Genomic DNA, 21,968 nt, shown 5'->3' with positions numbered 1-21,968 from the left:
TACATGCCTGTCCATCTGTGATCCAGATTGTGCCCATCCTGGAGAACAATGTTCCAGTGTCCACTGCAGCCTCAGAGTCTTTGGATCGAGACGACATGTAGGGCATTTTTCAGGTCTCAGTTAGGACTTGTCGATCATCTTGTCTGATACAGATAGATAACCTAATGCCTAAATCATATTTGAACCGAACCCTAACCACAGAGTGGGGCACAAGACACCAGTCATACTCATCATTTATGTAACAGTGACTTTTGTTTTATATTGAATATGTTAAGAGACACTACCAAAGAAAATGAAAGGCAATTTCAAACTTTGGTAGAAGTTCAGATGTTGGACCTTCGTGGTGAGGATTGGAGTTTCTTGAGGGCCACTCACAGTGACCGAGTTAATCGAGCCGTTAATGGTCAGTAAATCTCTCTACTGACCGCTTCATGAACCCTCTAATAATCACACAGTTGACTAATTGATGAGATCTTTTATACCAGCATCAGCTCTTCTACAATTTAGTCTTTTCATTTGGTGTCTTCTCAGCCTCATCTCTCACATATTCCTTTTTTTCTTCTTATGACGTCTACTGTCTTTGCTCTCTCTCTCTCTTCCTTTCTTTATGTCTCCATCACTGTTGTTAACTTTTCATTAACACCCCCCTCCCTCTCTCTGTTTCACTCACAAACCCGAACACATCAGACACTTTTCCCTCTCTTTTACATGTGCTGCCTGTCTCCCTGATGCTGTCCATAAATCTCTATTTTTTTTAACTTCCTTGCTCGTTCCTGTTCTCTCCAACTCCTCTCTCTTTCTCCCCCTCGTCTCTCTCACTCTCTCTCTCCCTCACCCTCCCTCTCTCTCTCTGTTTCTCCTTCCCTCTCTCTCTCACACTCTCTTTCTTTCTCCCTCTCTCCCTCTCCCTCCCTTCCTCTCTCTCTTCCTCTCTCTCTCTCTCTCTCTCTCTCTTCCCTCTCTGCTGGATTGAAACTTTACCCTCCCCGTTCGCCCCAACAGACAATGAAGTCGAGCTGGCCTGTCAGTAATTCTCTGGCGGCAGCTGACGAATTAGGCAGCTTTTCTTCCCAGACCTTTCCTGCATCGCTCTGCACCTCAACACACACACACACACACACACACACACACACACACACACACACACACACACACAGACATGCGCACACACAAACACTCACTCTACTATGTTGAGCTCTGCAGAGGTTTTCTGCTGGATGTGTGCACCTGAACTGAAAAGGTGTGTGGACGTGGGGATGTCAGAGTTCAGAATGGGACGACAGTAAAACTCTTCATTTCCTTTCTCACGCAGCCAACGAGAAGGTGGAGGATATCAATGGCAGCCCCAGGAGTCAGTCGCAAATGGTGAGTGTTACAGCCTGACATTAATATTCATCTTCATCTGTCCCGCTGCATGAAAATGTAAAGCATGTATGTTAGTGGTGCTGAAGTTGTGACTTTAAACTGTTTTACCAGGAGGCTGCGATAAAGTTTCACATTGAGTTTGAGATTCTTTTGACCCGAGCCATCAGAGAGAAACAGTTCAATATAGTATCACAATACATGTTAAAGCTTTCAGCTGATGCTATTACCCACAGCTACTGCCTGCATCTTTTCAATGTCACTACTATAAACCTGGGAGTGAAAATGCATCACTGTTTCACCTGGAAAGAGCTGCAAGTAAAACATCAGGGAAAGTGATTTTTACAAACTGAACTTAAACCCTCCCTTTGTGGTTCTTAAAGTTCTCTATTGATTGCAGACATACAGATACGAGAAAATCTTAATTAACTACTTTTGCCATCATCTGTATCATTTGACATCAGATGGGAATTAACTAGTTCGCTAAATCTGGTACAAAGCATCTTTTCTCTTCTGAGACTAATGTTATTTAGTACAATGTCCCTGATTTAAATATATGAATAAACCAAAAAATATGCATACATATATATATATATATATATATATATATATATATATATTACAGTCATAAAACTGCACCCTGCAAGGATCCGTCAGAGAGAGATTACCTGTCTAGACTCTTATTTATTTTTTCACTGTTACAGACCCAAAGAATAATACACGTCCTTTGTTTCAAAAAGATGATCATAAGGTTCATAAAAATGTATATTTCTGTATTCAAACTTAGTTTTTGTAATACCCCAATGGTATTAACAATGTCATGACCCCGTACGTTTCTCTAGGACCCTTCAAAGGGGACTAAACTCTCGATAAGAATCCACTCGACAAAGCTACACAACACTGTAAAAGAATTAAAATGAGAAATTTCTTCTGGGATGTTGACCTTGAAATGCAACATACGCATTGTAAGTCTGTAAAACTTTTACTCTAGAGCTTTTGGCTAATAATACATCTATATGTTTACAGGTCGATGCATGTAATCTTTTTGTTGAAGTATATTTTTACTCTGTTATATTGAAACTCAGTTCCATTTGCATCTTTGGATATTAACAAAAGTAATAATGGTTAGGCTGTGTGTGAGGCTTGTTTATTTACTTTGAATGGTCACAGTCAGAAAGATGTTTGGTTGGCAGTAAGGACTAGATTAAAGACAAGGTGAAAGCTGAAGTCTTTAGGGAAGATGGTAGACTATAAGTCAGGCTCACATTTAAAACTAATGACCCACCAAAGACAGTTTGAACTGTGATCAGAGATAATACAACCCTTTTATCTCCAAACATGTCATTTCCCAGAGTTTGGTTTTCAGCACAGTGCTTCAACTTTAACATTATCTTACCCATCTAGATCTTTTTCTGGATGTCGTCCTGATGCTAAATGTTACAACGGGCATTTGAACTCAGTTGCCATTTAATGAAGAGCGAGAAAAACCTAAAGGGTTGGATGTATGTTTAACTTACATAACGTTTATTAAAGCTCCTGGGAGGAACTTTCAATTTGTGTCAACTTTGGCGCCCCCCTGTGGACAAACCTGTACCTTCTGTCTCTTTATTCATGAAGTCCTTCTCGTTTTTTGTTTTTTTTTTGACAAAAAGATCATTCACACAGTCGTACCAATGACTGTGTGAATATTTGCTGTGGAAAATACAAAAGGAAAGACGGTTTCTGTTTGTACTCTCGGCTTTGTCTGACACATATACCCTGCTGTAAAAGTCCAAAGCATCAAAAAGAGTAATGTAAAAATAATGACTCTTTCTGCTGATGGTCTTGTTTGTATTTTTAAGGTCATTAAGAACCAATTTCCATTCATTTCAGTTTGTGTTATAACCCGATTTAAACTTCTCACAGGAGCTTTAAATTGTCTCTTAATGTTTCAGTTGGTGGTTTTAGTGTGTCGTCATATTGATTCCTCAATCCAAACAAAATGACTCTTCACTTTCTTGTTGCAAAGTGATAAAATGTGAAATGTTTCTCAGCTAGCTAGATTTTGAAAGTCTTATCAAGTGTTTCACGTATATGTCGTGGTCTGAAGGGTTTCTGTATCCACTGAACGAGCTGTTGATTTGTAGAGTTCAGAGTGAGAACATGGCAGAGTTACTTCTTCAGAAAGAAGTTAGGAACATCTTTGTCATTTGACCGGAAACACACGACATTCCTGAAGAGTTCAGACTGATTTCACTTGCTGCGCTTTGTTCAGTCATCTGTATTTCTGGCTGCCATGCGGGCCGAGCGATGCCGGCGGTTTCCTTATTTCCCTCTTTTAATGAGATGACGGGCTGAAGAACCGCTGATTGTCGTCACTGTGAGATAATTACCCCCAGCTTTAACTAGAGTTGACTAAGTGTTTATGCAGTGTTGATTTTTCACCCTGGCATCTGCCCTCCTTCCATTAAAAGTGACTAAAGCAGTTAAGCTGCTTCGGCGCGCTTTCTTTAATAAGACAGTGTGGGTGAGGAGCGTCTTTGCTGCTGACTGTGTGTGTCCGGAGCCTTCTGTTAAACTTCTGTTTTACACATTCAGGTGCTGCAGTTCAGTATTCAAGCAACCATGTTTTAATGTGTCAGAGTTTCTACTTAAGAATCTGTGGATTTGATCGCCCTCTCTTTGGACATCTGAGGAAAAATCTGGGAAATGTTCCAAAGGGTTCGATCACTGGAATGTAGGATTTATTTTACAACTGGTTTCACACACATCCAGGACCATTTTCAGCTGTTTTCTTTCTTCCTCCGGGGCGAGACCAGCTGTATGGAAACAGACCCGCATGCTCTGTTGGAAAAACAGCATGAAGGAACCAGGAAGGAAGACAATGTAAAGGTCCAAGTCCTGGTTACCCCTTGTGTCACTCTGTGGGTTCAATGTGTCAAAGCAAGGACACAGTTAAAACCTCTGTGAAGTGATTTGTCACATCCAGGGATTCTGGTCCTGGTTGGACGCAGCTCGCTTCAGACTGACACGCTGGTCTCTCAGGGCGAGCTGCAAGCATGCGGCTGGATATGCCAACAACCTCTGTGAGTGTGTGTGTGTGTGTGGAGCCCGCTCTTTGTCTCAGTCACTTACTAAGCCCATTGATCCACCACCTGCTCTGACCCACAGAGGGTACGGCCAGCTTGGGAATTGAACTTTTGAGGAAGCACGGTTGCTTATATTGCGGGCGCAGAAGGAAGGAAACATCTGACACGCACATACAGAAACACATAACATCAACTAGAAATATAGCAAGAGCGCAGAGCCACTGTTTGGACAAGTCAAGGTTTTTACTGCGGCACATTTTTGAAGGCGCTCGAGCTGGAAGTTTGCATCGGTGTTATTCAAACAAGAGACGTCATCAGGGGACAGAAACGTACAGAAACAGGTGCTAGACAGAAACTGAACTGTAGAGAATTTAATACGCCATTTTGTTTTATAATCGTCAAGAGTCGGGGTGAGACTTCATATTGATAAGGAAATATGTCATCGCCCTACCTTGTGCAATAAAATTATCTTCTCTGGTGTCAAATATAGACATAAATAATTTAATAAAAGGAAATACAATATGACTCACTACTTCATGACTCCTAAGAAGCTAAAGGATGAAGTGTGAGAAGAAGTGAAACTGACGCCAAATATCAGTAAATGAAAACATTGATCTGCTCTTAACCTTGTCAGAGACATTTCATATCCTTCAGTTAATCAGAATTTTGATGTATCATTATATGATTGTCTTGCAGTATGGCAGAGTCACTGTATTGTGATGCTATCTTTACCGAGGGCCTCGTATCACATGTCGTATCAGAGTGTATGGTATTGTGTTGTGCTGTGTCTTTTCACATTGTATTGCATGACATCATATCGGATTTAAACTTACGAAGCCATTTCCAGCCCTAGTTGCGATGATGGAGGACTGAGGGTGCACTAACGTTTTTGGTTTCTTTCTGGTGAATTTTCCAGTTTCAGAGGAGTCAAAGTCTGGTGCTAAGCATCTGGACTGAGACCTGCAGAGGACTCTTTCTTGTCTGTTTTTAGTGGATGCTGTGCTTCTTCATACATTGCACATTTGCATTAAAACCTTTAATTTAAATAAAACTATCAGTAAATTCTTCTTTTTAGGAAAAACCTGTGAAGGAAGGTGTCCACCCTGCTAAAATGAATTATCATTTAAAAAAATAGATCTATTATTATAAAAATGTGGGAAGATTTGTGTTAATATTGTCACAGTCTTCAGGAATGCTTTCTCACACCAGAGAATTTGAATCAACATGTATCGCACTGTAAAGTGCAGCATGAGCGGCCATCGGTCAGCAGAGTTTGATTAACTCCACTTGGCTCCATGTAGCACTGATGATGTACGATGAAGGTTGCCAAGTTGTCCAATCATTGATTTACCCTGCAGGCCATGTGACTTACTGCTTGCAGCTCTTGGCTCATTTGCAAAAGTCAGCATGAACAGCCGGACCAAAATGCAGTAGTGTCTCTTTTTCTCTGGTCGGACCAGATGAACTAAAACCATCAAGGTGATGACACATGGACTTATGGCTGTTTAAGAGCAAATGTATTTGCTTTGGCCAGTTAGTCCAATATTCTAAAGTTATAAATCCTAAACATAATGTTTTTTACCGCCGGTGTTTTTTCTGTCCAACTTCAGCTATTTTTTTTTTTTTTTTTAACTTTTTGAATCTTATTGGCACTCATCTGTGCACCCTGGACAGCTGCCACTGGTCACCTCACACCTGGAGTTTAAGCGCCTTGGCTGGGGACATCACAGTAGCAGCAGCTGTCTTAGTGGGGTTAGACAAGTCAGATTTACTTCCTCTGCACAGATTTCTTTTTTACCCTCTACTGGGACTAGAAGCAGTCATCCCACCATCACTGGCCAGTTTCTCTAAGTGATTGGTCGCTGCTCAGGCCGGTCAGTGGACAGAGGCCAACTGAGCAGCTGCTTGAAGCTGAGGAGCAAAGACCAGCGCGGCACCAGCATCTTTACAACAAATCTACATACATAATACACTCTTCTACTCTTAAGCCCATGTTAACAATGCCATTGATCTACGAGGGAGTTGCAGTCCATCCATTTCCTGCAGAGCTAATCCAACAGAAACACAAGCATGTTTGTGGATGGTCAAAAGCAGAATGGCCAACAATGCTCTTAAATGGCTTTTCACTGACATCTGCTCCCATCAGATGATTATTTTCTGTTTGCTTTACCTTATAAAGCTTTACTCCAGTTGCATTTAGGGCGACTGATTTCTTTCTCTAGAATCCCAAAATAAAGATTTTTGGAGAATCAGAAAATGGTTTTAGGCTCTCCGGTTGGCAGATGGTTTGATTAGTGACTTTGTAAACACTGTGCATCATTACAGATGAATCAGTTTTTTAAATTTTCCTTTAATTATAAGTATGCAAGCCCAAGCATGCATCAAGCTGCGTTTTAATACCAGAGCTAACAGCAAAGATGATACAAATACTGAATGTGTTATCCATCAAGCAGAACATTATATTGATTTATTTCAAGTCTGCAGGTTGGTCCTCCAGCCATTCCTAGGAGAGCTCTGGTTTATTTAGTCTGATAACGTTAGCTTGTTCTCAACAGCTCACTAACTAAATTAACTAACTTTAAATTTATTCTTTTAATATTTTTTCGAGCCTTTTTCGTGATGCTTTTGATGTCCTGTGTGAATGAAGCACTGTGAAACGCCTCGTTGCTCAAATGTGCTGTATACATGAACTTGCTTTGCCTAACTGTTGTGAGTCACGATGTGCTGATCTTCACCCTTCGCTAACCGGGCCAGAATTACTAGTCGGTTAAACTTAATAACAATGTATTTATGAATGAAGGCTGGCAATACCGGTCAAATGTGGTTTGTCTGCTGCTTGTAGCTGGGGCTGTAGCTCCAGTTATTGACTACTGTCATAATGCTCTAATACCAGGATGTAAACCAGCACAGTGGACCCGATGGTATCATGTAGCACGGAGCATTTTTGTTGTTTTTTTTTTTACAACCGCAATGCGTGAACCCTTGCTGATCATAGTAAACATTTTCTGCTGACTGTAGCTGGAAAAACTCTTGTGCCTTACTGTGTCTGTGGTACATCCATAGACTGACCTCCAATGACAAAGGATGTCACATGTATTTGGACGGTTCGGTCAGTAACGCCAACAAAAGTCTGACAGATCTACAGGAGAGAAAATAACAGCTCCTAAATGTAGATCTTGTCACTCATCAGCCTTTGAAAACGTATTTTTTTTTACAGTATTCTACAGTAGATGTATCCATCACATCCCTCAAGTTTTTTTGTGAGGATCAGATCAAGCAATATTATCTCAATATTTCCTGTTTATTCAAACTTAGCCAGCCCCTCCAAGTCCACAACTGGCGCCTGAACACTTAGTTCTTAGAATCATGGGGCTGAAGGTTATCACCTCTGATGGCAGAAAAAACAGTGGAAATCTGAATTTATTACCGCACAGTCCTAGTTTTCCCTTCTCTACTTTTTCTAATTTACTCTCCTCATGCATCATATGTAAAAGAGTCTGACCTTTAATCACCTTTTTGTTACATGACATAAAACTCTGCATTTTATGGTGTGCAGGTTTCCTCTATTAATACCAAAAGTTCAAATGTTTGCACACTCCATTGCTCCTGTTAAACTAAAGATTGAAATGTCAAAGACTTTATAATTCTGTCCCGTTACTTTGCATAGACTGAGGTTGAAATATTGCAATGCATAAGATGTTTTAGTTACACATCCTTCCAGCATTTAGATAAATAACCCATTAGTTTATCATCTCACGACTTTAAATACTGCTGAAAGATTCCCTCCTGATTGTTCTCTAAAGCGTTGAAGTGCTGCAAACTTCATCAAAGTGTAAGACCCTCATTCTGGATTCTTCATGTTCAGGAGTTTCTTTAAGTCAGAGGAGAACAACATTTAGTCTATTACAGGTCCTGAAGCCTGTGTAACATGGACATTGTCAATGCAAATGGGATTCCCCACATTTGAGGCCCTGTCTTTCCCAGTGGTCAGATTGGTCGAAATTGCAAAACATGCCCATTTTTCCCCAGTGGACTTTGTGGCTGCTGTGTGACGGAACAGAATAGTTTTGGTTGATTTTATTGGCGTAGAAAACGAATGATTGCTCGGAATTTGTTCCTGACATGTGGGAGCAGGCTTTGTCTACAGAAGCGTACCCTCGCACTGACCACGTACTCGGGTCCCGGAAGGAATCGTTTGCAACCACGGAGCACGCCATTGAAGATGATGAGAACGAGGAGTGACAGGAGCATGGTATAAAGGGATTTCAACTCAGTTGAGATTTGAGGCTGCTTTTGTTTCTTTCCACTCAATTGAATATGTCACTTTTTTCACTTTGTTTGCCTCATTTTATTTGTTGATAGATAAAAGTAACAATGGAAAAAGTGGATTAGATATGGATGAATTCAGTTTCCAGAAGGTGATGTGAGGTAGATTTTGGAGATGCATTTAGATTCATCGGAAAAAATAGTGTTGTGGATCCAGAAAAAACATTTTCTTTGCTTTTTTCTGATGTCTTCCCCTTTTGCATCTTGCACTTTTGTCCTCACTCATTTGAGATCTCTTTCGGACTGGAATTTGATCGATTAGGCTCTGTCCTAATTTTGGATAAAGGCATTGACTTAACACATGTAATGTAAAAGTTTTGAATGCATTTTTGATTAAGGTTTTCGCGCAGTGTTTGTGTGAATCCTTCAAACGTCTCACTCACCTCATGGCACACTCTGCAATCTGTCTGCCATGTCGAACCTCACGCCCTCTGACAGTGCACTTTCCTAGTAATTGTACAGACATCCAAAGGATTCAGACGTGCACCCAGGTTCTTGAATGGAGTGAAGGAATTGTATTTTTCTCTTCATTTCTCTGAAGACTCGTGCTCAAACACAAGAAGAGGCCCATTCAGCAGAAAATATTAAAGCCTCGCAACACTAATCCTCCTCATTATAGACAGACATCATTAGCAAACCACAGAGCTCTTCCCTGCAATACAGATGACTGTGCAGTTTCACTCTCTGGGTGTGTGTGTATGCATGCGTTGGTGTGTGCGTTCAGCTTCTAGCGACCTCAGCAAAGGATTTCAGGGAAAGAAACAAATGCTCGCCAAAAATGGTACGTGAATGCAAAGATGCAACATCTGTCAGCAGAGGGCTGCACAGCTCCTGCGAGGAGAGATGACATCAAACAAGTCGCCCCACTTTAAAGTCAACACTCTCCTGCATCTTTTCATTTGTGGTATTGGATTCCAAAGTGTGCCATGGATCATATTTAGATCAGCCATTTGCAGCTTTGGCCCTCCCCCAATCCTGTGTGATGTGACTCTGTAATTTCTTTTAGCTGATGATTTACAGCGAGTGTGAGTTTGTTTGAAATTGTGTTGCAGTTTGTCAAATGTTAACGGTCTTCATGTTTGGAGATAAATCAGTTTGTGTTGCACTAGATTGCTGAACGAACTTCACCATGGCATTTGTAATGGTGTTTTCACACATGCAAAATAACCTTCAGATATTTCACAAAAATGTCAGGGTGAGCTGAATGCAAATGGCTGGGGTTTTTTCACCCTTACTTCACACAGATCTGTTCCTGCCAGCCTGTTCAGGGGTACTGAAAAATTGTACTCTTCAGAATGTTTCTATTATTTTATTTTTATTTTCCAGAACATTGCTGCATTGTTCCCTATTCCTCTCAATTGATGATATAGATTTTATCATTTGGTTCTAAAAAAGGTTCCATTATGAATGTTACTGTATTTGTTGCTGGAAACTTTCAGAACTTGTTACGTACCAATGCTCTCAGTTTATTCCTTGTACAGTACAGAATAGTCACAGATTATATTCCCAAAATCCTCCTAGCTGCTGAGTACTGTAAAGAATATCATAGTTACTTAACTCCTAAATGTAGGAAATAGAAGTGCATATCAGGTCAAAATTCAAATCAATAGAACTTCTGTTGTTTCCTCTTATTAACTCTTACTTATAACATACAGTAAAGCTTGCACTAAAACAATCATGGTACACCATCTCAATAAGCCTCAGTGGAAACAGCAAAGCAAAGTCAAAGTGCTCTGTGTTTGAGCTTCAGAAGCAGGTTTGGACTTTATGTGCTGCCTGTGAGGCCTAATTGAGTCTAGGGTTTCTTTGAGACTATTAAAGCTCTCCAGTGTCATCTGGGCCCCATCTGTTGGCAGCCTGCACAGCAGCCAGACAAGAGGACAAACGGCACGAGCCACTCAGTGCTATCATCTTCACCGGCCTGACGCTTCATCATCCTCACAGCTCGCTATTAATCCCTGCTTCTAATTTATCCTCTTCCTAATTTGAATCCCTGGCTCCACTTCCTGTAAGGCTAAACCAACTGGCATCTGTGTGACACTTTTCCTCAGATTGTTAATTTGATTTTAGCCATCTTGGCTGTCAGGCATGCTCACCTATTATAAGAGTGAGTCGGTCTGGAAATACACCGACAAATGGATGATGGGAACGCTGGGCTTCCCAAACATCCCTGATGTCATCGTGCATGTCCAGCATTTGGCAGCGAGTGGCCCAAAGAGGGGCTGAAGCAGATGGTTTATTTACACTGCTGGAACTTTAGCTATTCCGGGGGTACAATTCACTCTCCCTCCTTGTTCACAGTCTGGATGCCTCAATGTTAGAGAGGGGAGCTTGTGACCTTAGGTTTGAATCCCCTGCTGGATGGAAAAATCTGTCAACTAAATAAGAAAAATGGATGTCTTTCTTGTCAAACACTGGGCCATCCAAAAAACCTCTCCTCAATCAAAGATTAGACCTCCTGACAAGTTTTACTTAATACAGGACACAGAAGTCATACAACCCTTCTGCCGTAAGAAGACAGCCAACCAATTGAATCATTTGTTCTAGTCATTCACAAACAAATCTCAGCCCAGTCTCACAACAAGGCAGTCCATTTAAACAGAACTTCCTTCTCACTGATCCCTGCTATGCCAACACTCTCTGCTGGCAAAGCTTTGCCTCAACTACCCAAGCCTTCTTTTTTGTACCGTAAAAGTTACTACATTTCATTTGGTAGCCAAAGAGGCAATTGTTTTCCTCTCTCTCTCGAGATAGTGATTGTAAAAAACACAGCTAGAAGGAGAGGGACAATTGAATCTCCCAGTTCAGTCTGAATGTCTTCAGAGTGAGAATGTACAAGCTGAGATGTCCCATCTCTTCCTCAGATAACAATATGAGCGGGAAGGTTTCACAGAGACGGTTGCAGATATTATATTGTGGCTAGATGCTGGCCGTCTGTTTCACCAATGATGTCACTTCTCGGCTTGTTTATCCCTCTTTGTACGTCATCTTCAAAAGTATCCATGAATCTCGTTTGACCAACATACATGTATCTGGTTTTCAACACAGTGTGTCTTGTGTCAGGATGGTTCATTATTCTTGCAGTGAGTGTTGGAAGGGATTCTAGATGTGATTATTGTACAGTGCGGGCCTTGGTGTGTGATCCAGTTTTTAGCGTATGGCTCCTCGAGTGCCTGAGTGTCTGAGCAGCTGTTGTGTTAAAAGTCCTCTGACACTGTGAACATCACTCCCTCTGCTCCTTGACTCTCGTGAATCCTCTGTGGGGTCCATCTCCTTTTTTTAATCTTTGTCCCCCTCGCAGGCCCCAGTCGTTTGTTTTTATTGAAAGACAGTGTGTGTGTTCTGGTGCACACAGGTTGACCCTCTCATATGTTAGCCAGTTTAGCGGCATGATCTGAGCACCCAGGGGCTCGTTTAGGGGCTCACTTGTAACTAAATTGGAGGCTTTTAATCACTCATTATAACTGAACGACGCCGACAGATGTTCTGTTAAGGGAGCAGAGAGCTGGCTTGTTAAAAACAGACGCAGTGAAGGACCAGTTACCTTTGATCCAGCTCAGTGTGTTTGGACACTCGCTGCCTTCTGTCTTGACTCCTCTGAATCTTTTTCAGTTTTTGATTATGTAATAAATAAATCTGTCACAGTCTTCCAATATTCATTTGTCATTTGCTCTTCAGATTGAAGACTTTGTGGAAAAAAACCTGAATTGTCTTTCTTTTTTTTTATACTCTGGCACTCTTCAAACTATGATATTTTTAAGTATTTTCACCTCAGGCCACTTTTTTTTGCACCTTCTTTATTCACCTTTAGTGCAACATAGCAAATGTCTGAGCTGCCTCACTGCCTGCACAAAGAGACGCTTGTCCTGTAGTTTGCATTGACTTGTGAAGTGACAACAACACTCATCCTGTTTGTTCAGTAAGTCAAATGTCATGCGACGGTTTCGATTTATTTTTTTGACACATACTACCAGAAAAGGAAGTAAAAGCAGAGCCAAGGGATGTTGACTTTTTTTGAGGACCATATAAACTTCAGTTTCCAGACATCTGTCAGTCAGACAGACTGCTCTTGTTTGCTACTCTAGCTTTATGAAGTCCAGCGTCCTTGAGATACAGCGCTTACTAAGTGTGCTACTTTGAATACTCTCCAGTAAGAAAAGCAGCTCATACCTGATTGGATAAATAGGGTGAATATTTAAAATCTCTGGTTTCTGCTGAGGACTAAGACTCCAGAATCAGAGCTGCGTTGTGAAGTGAGTCGGCTTTAGTGTGCTGCACAAAGTTTTGAAACTCTCTTGTTGACATTCTGGTCCCTTACACAATTTGTGGAAAGGTGATTGCAGCATTTTTTTATTTTTGTTTCACAAAACTCCCGAAATGACTTTTCTTTAATATCAGAATTTGAAACGCTGCCAGCAGAAGGCACAACATTGCAGGATTAAATCTGTCTCAAGTGAAGGAGGACTGGAGTACGATTGTTCCTAAAGTTACAGAGTATGCATCAAGTTAGAAACCTCACAGGATTGAGTAGAGTGTCAGCTCTGCACAGAAGGTTTTCCTTAATCTCGCTGAGGACTGATGAGACTCAGAAGTTTTTTCAGATAAAATGAGATTCAAGAAAACAGAGAAGCTTTAAAGGCAGAATGTGCAATAGTTAACTAAAGTGTGCTAACATTAGCATGCTAACACAACAATGCAGACCACAGGCAATTGCAGCTCAAGCAAAGGACAATTTTGCCCGCCACTTGCTCTTAATGGTTTTTTAATGATGGTGTTATCTAATTGATAACTCCTTTGTTTGAACACGAGTGTAGAGGGGTTGGAGGTGAGTCTCTGGAGGAGAGCGGAGACTTCAGAATAGCCAAGATGTCTCCAAACAGCAGTTTGTTTTGGTTTCATGCTGGTGCTCAAGCGCGACATCTACTGGATCAAAAAGTCACTCATTCTTCCTTTAAATGTGTGCGTGTGCAATGTTTCACAATTCTACCATTTTTCCTGGTGCAGATTTTGACCATACAGCCCTTCGTGAGTTGCTGTGCTTCATACAACGAGGTAACGTATAGGTGTTATTGTAGAAAAGCTGTTACCGTTGAGAGGTGCAAAAATACGGAATCAGGGAATTTACAGTTAAACCTATGGCTGCTGCGTCTGATTTATCACTGCTGACCGACCACTGCAGCAGAGGAACCAGCATGTGACATTTAACATCTGGGAAAAAGCTGCTGTAAAATCAGCAGCACGGTTTAATCTGACACACACACACACACACACACACACACACACACACACACACACACACAGGCTGTGAGACTTCAGGCAGGTTTTAAAAGTGAGAAAGACAGAGAGAGAAATAGTGAGACAAAAATCAGAAAATAGAAGTCCTTAAGTGACTTCAGCGGCCAGAAGATTACTGCAGCAAATAATAAAGGTGCGTCAGAAGTCATTTTACTGCATTTTTTTCTCTGTTCAGCACCATGACACAACAAGAAAGAGAAGTCACATTCTTTTTTTTCCACTCGATTAGACCCAGACATAACCCTGACATTTAATGGCTCATAGCAAGTCTAGTCAGGAAGGTTACGAAAGAAGCAACCACTTCTAATCATTAAGGCTGCCACACTTCATCTGTGAAAAAGACTCTCACACGGACATCAGCTTCTAGTTTACAAAAAAAAAGAGTAGAAGTGACATTGCGTCATTGTTTTTGTATTTGCCTACACTGTGAACAGATGTCATAATAAGAAGGCATTGCTTTGTTTCTACAGAGAAGAAAAGATGAGCACTAAATGAGGCAGCAGGGCCGTGTGCAGAGGTATTTCTCACCTCACATCAACTGGTCAGCAGGTTATTCAAACAGATGCCTAAAGAGCCAGCAGCTTGACCTTTGTGACCCTCTGAGGAGAAGCAGCCTCAGACAGGACTGACAGCAGAATGTGTCGCCTGTCAACTGTAACCCTCTCCATCATTCTCGTTATGTTTTCTCGTGCAAAAAGCAACCGTACAGTAACAGTGTGGACGTGACAGAGACAATGTGAGCTGTAAAGACGTCAAGAAACACGTCTCTCTCCTGCTCATTATCCTCCTCTTCTATTTGCTTTTTTAATAACACGTGAATAAAGATGAACTATTACGCCTCCATGTCTTCTCTCAGCTGTTTTTCTTCAAAATATTCAACAGAGACAAACTGAGACGGCTGACTTGAAGTCAAGTTAAAAGGCTTTTCCCAGCATTGCAGCCCCCCTTTTTCAGCTCCGTTGTTTGATATCGTGCCTTAGAGGGCTTTTCGGCTCATTTTGAGTATCTTAGACTTGCCTGTTGACTTCTTGAGAAGAAACAAAAGCATAGTTCTGAAATCTGAAAACTACTGAATCCACATCACTTGAGTAAAGACTGAGTCGATGTATGATTCAAAATTAGATTAAATGTTCTGCTAAAGGTCCCTCCTCCAAGTTCAGATGAGTTTCTGAGTTCATGGGGTCACTTAAGAAAAGCTGAACAGTCTGAGAGTTCCCCCAAGTGATTATTCATTATAAATTACTGTAACTAATAGCTATTGAAGAGGTCTGAGGCACTCCGAGGGGTCTGCATCAAAGCCTTTAATACATCAAGGCTACAGATTCATGAACACATGCTAACATGTCAGCCATACAGGCCTTCATCAGGGCAGGTGACATTTTTCAACACCAATGCATCTGTTTTTTTGTACTATAATTAATAAATCAATACTGAATAATGAATCTAATTCTGTTCAATCATTTCAAGAGGACCACTACTCATTCTGTTCAACTAACTAAATCACATATTCAGCTCTAAAGTGAGCCTTCCAGTGTTTGAAATAAAACGAAAACACAGATGATGTCGGTAGGGTTATTCAGGTTTGGACTCAGAGTCAAAAAAACAAAAGTATTAGAAGAAACATTGGTTAAAATATGAGACAATTCAATTTAGGACAAAAGCCGTAAAGCCATAGCACAGAAACATTACTACAAGAAGAAGAAAATGTTGCATCATTTCCTTTTTATGACACAGCTTCATCAACACAACGATAATGAGATCTGGCATGAACAGTGAAAACGGATTTAGAGAGATTAACCCAGACATGAATGAGGTGACTCGTTAGTCTTTGTCATCCATGAAACATCTTTGTTTCTATCTCTCTCTCTCTCTCTCTCTCTCTCTCTCTCTCTCTCTCTCTCTCTATCCCTGTCTCTCTCTCTCTCTCTATCCCTCTATCCCTGTCTCTCTCTCTCTCTCTCTCTATCCCTGTCTCTCTCTCTCTCTCTCTCTCTCTCTCTCTCTCTCTCTCTCTCTCTCTCTCTCTATCCCTGGCTCTGCCAATCACTCACACAGCCTCCACACACACACACACACACACACACGTTGTCTGTGCAGCAGATGCGCAAAGCCACATTGAGGCCCTCCTAGTTATTTGATGCTGTAAACAGATGAAACTGAACCACCATATAAAATTGAGACATCCGTGGATATAGGCTTGTGTTGCCATGCAGATTCTGTTGATTATACATCATGTGTGTGTTTATCTGCTGACTGAGCTTGCACTGCAGTTTCTTAAAGACAGAGGAACGACACAGCTGGTGAATCCACAAAGACAATCATTGTTTTATGTACATAAATATCAGGCGTAACAAATGATTAAGGAGCTTGCCTCGTCTCGGAAGCCTCTGGAACTTAAAGTGAATCATTTTTAGTTTAGCTTTCTTGTGTTACAAAATGTTTTATGGTGCACAGTTTCATAACATTTAGGCTGCTGTGAATGCAAACATTTACTTTGTAATGCAGATGTTCCATAACAGATACAACTTCTGGAAATATGCCTCCAATACCAACAGAAATGGTTTTATGTGAGCATATCCACCAATTCAGTACCATAATCCTTGAAAAATGGCTTCCATAGTTGCATATAATCTATGAAACTGTTTCACAGGAGTGATAACGAAAGACTCCCTTTGTAGTTCTTCAGAGACAGTTTGTAAAAGTAAGCAAATGTTGAGCAATTTGGCAACAACTGTCAAATCTAACCATTAAAAGGACGATGAGTACAGTAAGAATGGCTTGTTTTGATGGTTGTTTCACCATGCACTTGAATCAGATCGGTATGTATTATTTAAGATTGATTTTCATTACCAGTTGACATGCATGGCCAGATATCTGTGAAGTATGGATACCCACAAGGCTCTGTAAAAAAAAAAAGGAGAAAAATGTGATTGTAAATCAATTTCCACAGTTTACAAATCTGTGCACACTTTTTAAAAACCTGTGCACATGGTTTACATATCTGTGCACATGTTTTACAAATCTTTGCACAATGTTGAAAAAAATATGCACACAGTTTAAAACTCTGTGCACACAGTTTACTAATCTGTGCACACAGTTTACTAATCTCTCCACAATCTCTTTTCTAATGATTTAATAAGAGATGTGACATCAGTTACATACCCAAAACATTTTCTGTCAAGGAAAGGGATTTCAGGGGATGCCACCTTGATAAATACTTCAGAGAACACCTCTCCAGCTGAAGCCAAATAAGAAACAGTTTCTTCGCTTTGGATTGTGACATGATGAGCAATGATCTCAGGATTATGAGACAGGATGCTTCAGCCCAGCCTCCCCTCTGCCCATCAGCTGCTGCACAGCGCCGTCCCGTCTGATTCATCGTCTGTCAGCAGCTGTCTGCTCTGGATGCTCTGCAAGAGATGGGGCAGGGTGAAAGAGGAATCAGTGGAGTGTTTGGGGCGAGACCAGTGGATGCACAAGTATCAGCCGCCCGACCTGAAGGGAAGAGTTGACAGAGTGGGGATGGACAATGAGAGAAGCAGACAGTTTGGTAAAAAGGGAGGACAAGTGTAACAAAGTACCATGTCCTTTAGTGCAATGAAGACAAATAAATCCTAACTTCCATTTATAAAACCTTTGGGCAACAACTCAATTCAACACGCTGAGACATTTGGCGTCGTCTGCGTGTAAATATTTGTCTTTCAAAGCAGCTCAGCTCAACAGGAATGATTTATTAAGTATATATTGGCTGTAAAAAGCATTCCGGTTATGTGTCGCCTCAGCATGAGCAATGAGTTCTGCCTCATTAGATTTCAAGTGCTGAGAGAGATTAAAAGCTCCAAAAAGTGTGAATTCATCTTTTCAACATACTGTCATTTATGCAGAATGGAAGAAGAAAGGCATCTGTCATGGAGGGATGTCTCAGGCAAAAGTACGATTTGTGAGCTCTACCTGGTATTGATTTTGGTCTGCTGGAAGAAAGGCTGAAAACGATGACACAGCGGTTCCTTAGTGAAGGATTTTTGATTTATTTTTCTCCCCATGACTCATCACTACACTTAAATTTCTGCCCAAAGCAAAAGAGAAAGTCCAAAGAAATGCTATAAAAGCCAATCATTTCTGTGCTTCATTCTGTACCCTTGAAGAACACAAAAACCCACAGCCTCAACCACTTTCCCTAAACCCACTGCTGAACCATCAGGACCAGATATGAGCACAATGTTCGTTTCCTTCAACAACAAAAAAAAACGAATCAACATTGACAGCATTAGGAATATAATCACCGGCTTCATGATAAAACAGATTGGAAAGAAAAACTAAAAGTCAACTGAGTCATCACACAGCTCTGTTTGTGAAGCTTGAGTCATCTGTGTTTCTGTAATACAGACTGAGGGATTTAAGGTGGCATGTATTTTCCAGTGGATATGTAACATTTTGGGCTAAAACCCTTCAATTATCCAGCTGTGCTCATCGCTGCGAAGTGCGAACGCCTCATTTTCCAGTCCTGTCTTGAAGGTGGTTGTTTTCTGCGGTAATTAAGGTGTTGGCCCATTTGTATTTGACAGTCACATCTAATGGATAGCACTTTCCAATTCCATCAGTCACTTGATAGCCGGAGAGAGGTCAGATGATCCCCTGCACACTTCTCCCTCACAACGAGGGACTCAAGGAAAATGAAGCGGCAAACATGCAGACGTAGTGAGGATTTAATTTAGTTTCACACAGGGGATCTTGAACGATTATTGAAGTACACTTTAGCCCAGTAGATACATTACTTTGCTGTAGCAATATACCAAACAGTACAATGAAAGTGCACTCAGTGTAAAAGATGGTCTCATTTATCAATGTAGCATCATTGCATGTGATCTTCATCCAGAATTAAAAGAAAGAAGAGTTTACACAAACATTTTCATAGGAGAAAAAAACAAACTTAAGCCAACAAACTGAAGTCATGTCTTGTTAACTGCAATAATATAATAATAATAATAATAATATATTATATATATAACATATTAACACCAAACCATCCCCTCCCATCCCATGCCATACAGTACCGTACCTTACTGTACCATACATGACCCTACCATATACTACAATATACCCTACATTAAAATACCATACCATACATCACCATACCATATATTAACACCAAACCATCCCCTCCCATCCCATGCTATACAGTACTGTACCTTACTGTACCATACCAAAACATACCATACCACATCATACCATACAATGCAATGCTATACCATACCATATACTAACATATCATTCTATATGATACAATACAATACTATACACTTATTTGAAATGTGTCTTAGACTCCAGTGATGCTACAATTTGAAAGACATAACTCAGCAGCTTACCCAAGTCCCGGTCTTATGAGCAACATCACCAGAAGTTATAGCATTATAAAATGTAGGGTCAGAATTAGCACAAACATCACCGGCATACCAGCTTTGATACAGCTGTAGGAGATAAGTGGTAACTATACTGCTGATATTAGTGAGAACATTTCCACAAGTATAGAATACAAGCATTAATTGTCTTCTGTGAAATGAGTGAATCTCCTCCTCAATCTTTCCTAAGACCAATTCCTGAAAACTGCTAATGCTAACTCTTCGCTGATTTTATTGGTGACTGTTTTGGGGACAGGTTGAAGCAGGGAATGTGGTTTTCTACTCTGATATTCTTGTGTCACCCAGCCATGGTTGAAGCTTCCTTCTGCTCTGCTGCCTGTGTCAGCTGGAATCTGATATTATGATTTGTCGTGTGGCTCTATAAATGAAACACAGAATAGTTTAAACGGATTATCACAGAAACTTTACAGCTCCCCTCATTATTCTTCAAGGCCTCGTGGCAACTTTCCTTCCCGCAGTGCATGTTGCACATGTGCCTTTCTGTCACTCCACACAGTGCGCTCTCTTTTTCCTGCTCTTAAGTACTTCATGATTGGGTGAAGTGTGCCTCATCAAAATTCCCCTTTTCCAAATTGCTTTTAACAGCTTATGCGGGTCCATCTGATGCCAGCCTGCGTCGGAAAACGAAATGATTTCGGTTTCTCGAGAAGTTGTTACAGGATGCCGCAAAGCCAAAACCGCCCACCAAACTAGCAGTTAAACATCGCCAAGGCCTTGTGGAACATTAATGCCCAAGCCGTCATCAACGCCTTCAATCATTATTCCGCTTGTTTACGTCATTTTCGAGTTAAGGCCGAGTGAAAACAAACAGCGGTTTTGTCAAAAAGCCATCAACACTGGGGCTTAAGAGTGAAGGCATAGAGAAAGAACGTACAGGTTTCATCATTGATGCTAAAAAAGAAGAACAGTATCGGAAGACATTCAATTATTTTTTATGAGTTCACTCTTTTTTGTCTTGACTTAATCGGCCTTCAAACACACTCAGAACAGTGGAAACACAACAGCAGGCCTTCCAAACTTAAATATTTGATTCTGAACTGATCTAATTGAGCTTTCCTTGATGAAAACACTCTTATGACAAATATAGCTGCTTACATCTCATTCTCATGCCTATAGGCTGTTTATATATGAGAACCACAGCATCCCACATCGTCCTTGTGGTCAGTCTAATTAAACCCGTAGTAATGAGCATTCGCAATCGCTGCTCGGCACATGTCTTTTCACATACCGACTTCTGAGAGTTTGTGTGGGATAGTCAAACAAGCCGGCACACATGTGTCAGTCTCTCCGTGCAGCATGTTGAAAACCCACATGTGAGGGATTCCGGTGCCCGCTGCGGGAACGAGTGGGAGGTTGTGAGCTGTGTCGGGGACAGATGGAGAAGCTCGGTGTGTGTGACTTCTAGTCCCACAGGGGCTCCCTGTTGATACAAACACTGCAAACACATCAGTCTGTGGAGAGAAAGTGACAGAGAGGGAGGTGCTCATCCTCAACAAATGGAAGGTGTCCTTGAGCAGAGTGCAGCTGCTCTCAGGACCAGAGTTGAGGATATTTTGAGTATTCTGGAGAGAGTTTGCTGAAAAAAGTTTTAGTTGAACTGAGTGGCCTGTCCTACCAAACCCCTTTCCACATTTCACCACACATCTTGTGGACAGATTGCAAAAGTAAATCTTAGGAATGGTTTGATTTCTGCCCAATAAAACAGGTTCATAGAAAGATCATGGTTTGGTTAATTCCATGTGCTCCGAGAGGTTGTCGTCACTTGTCGAGAACAGATGTTGCTTTTGGACACTTGTTGGAATAACAGATGCGTTTTGCCCCCCTCAGGCTCCTATTGCAACATTGTACATATCCTGTATCATTGTCAAGAAAGGACAATTCAGTCAAAATGTTTTCTGAAGTCGCTAATCAATTTGGCAGAATTGAATGTTTTGAGAGAAGCAATTTCCATAATTTGTACAGCATCAGGATGATTGTTGAAATAACTGGAACAATGTGTACTATCTGTGTATTAAGAAAGACTCAAATTTCTAGGTAGACTAACATTCACATTGTTAAGCGACTGAGGACATAGAGTTCAGCTCAATCACAGTGAGAGAAGGATCTTTAAGTAACCGAAAGGTTTGTGTGAAGATATGACTCATTATCTCAATTCTACAGAGTCTACTTCTCGAAAAAGAAGGAAAGTCAGGGACACTGAGAGAAAGAGAGAGAGAGAGTAATGTAAAGAGCAAGAGCGAGAGCACTTGAGCTTTACTGAGGGAAGTCACAGCTTATGAATCATCATTGCCCGCTGGACGTCTGGCTGAGTCGCCCGGCCTGCCCTTTGTGTGGCCTTGGCACACTGCGCTGAAACAGAGCGCTCCCACCTTTGACCTCATCATAGCAGACCTCCTCAGGGGCATTGGCGGCCGGCCATCATTCTAATGAAGCAGCTCGGTCGCAAAAAATCCCCCAATAACTGCCGCCTCAGTGGGCCTTTGTGAAACTGACACCA

The 21,968-nt window shown here is 41.1% G+C and overlaps 1 protein-coding gene across 1 annotated transcript in view; it reads left to right on the top strand.

The window, feature by feature from the left end:
• nav3 (neuron navigator 3) overlaps positions 1 to 21,968 on the top strand; it is a 225,412-nt gene that overhangs the window by 66,292 nt on the left and 137,152 nt on the right. The window contains 1 exon segment of the mRNA XM_065951515.1: positions 1,313 to 1,365. Within this exon segment, the coding sequence (XP_065807587.1) occupies positions 1,313 to 1,365 (53 nt within the window).

The sequence above is a fragment of the Labrus bergylta genome, chromosome 23 (genome assembly GCF_963930695.1).
Source record: "Labrus bergylta chromosome 23, fLabBer1.1, whole genome shotgun sequence".
NCBI classification, from domain to species: Eukaryota; Metazoa; Chordata; class Actinopteri; order Labriformes; family Labridae; genus Labrus; species Labrus bergylta.
This window is presented reverse-complemented; position numbering and strand designations above follow the sequence as displayed.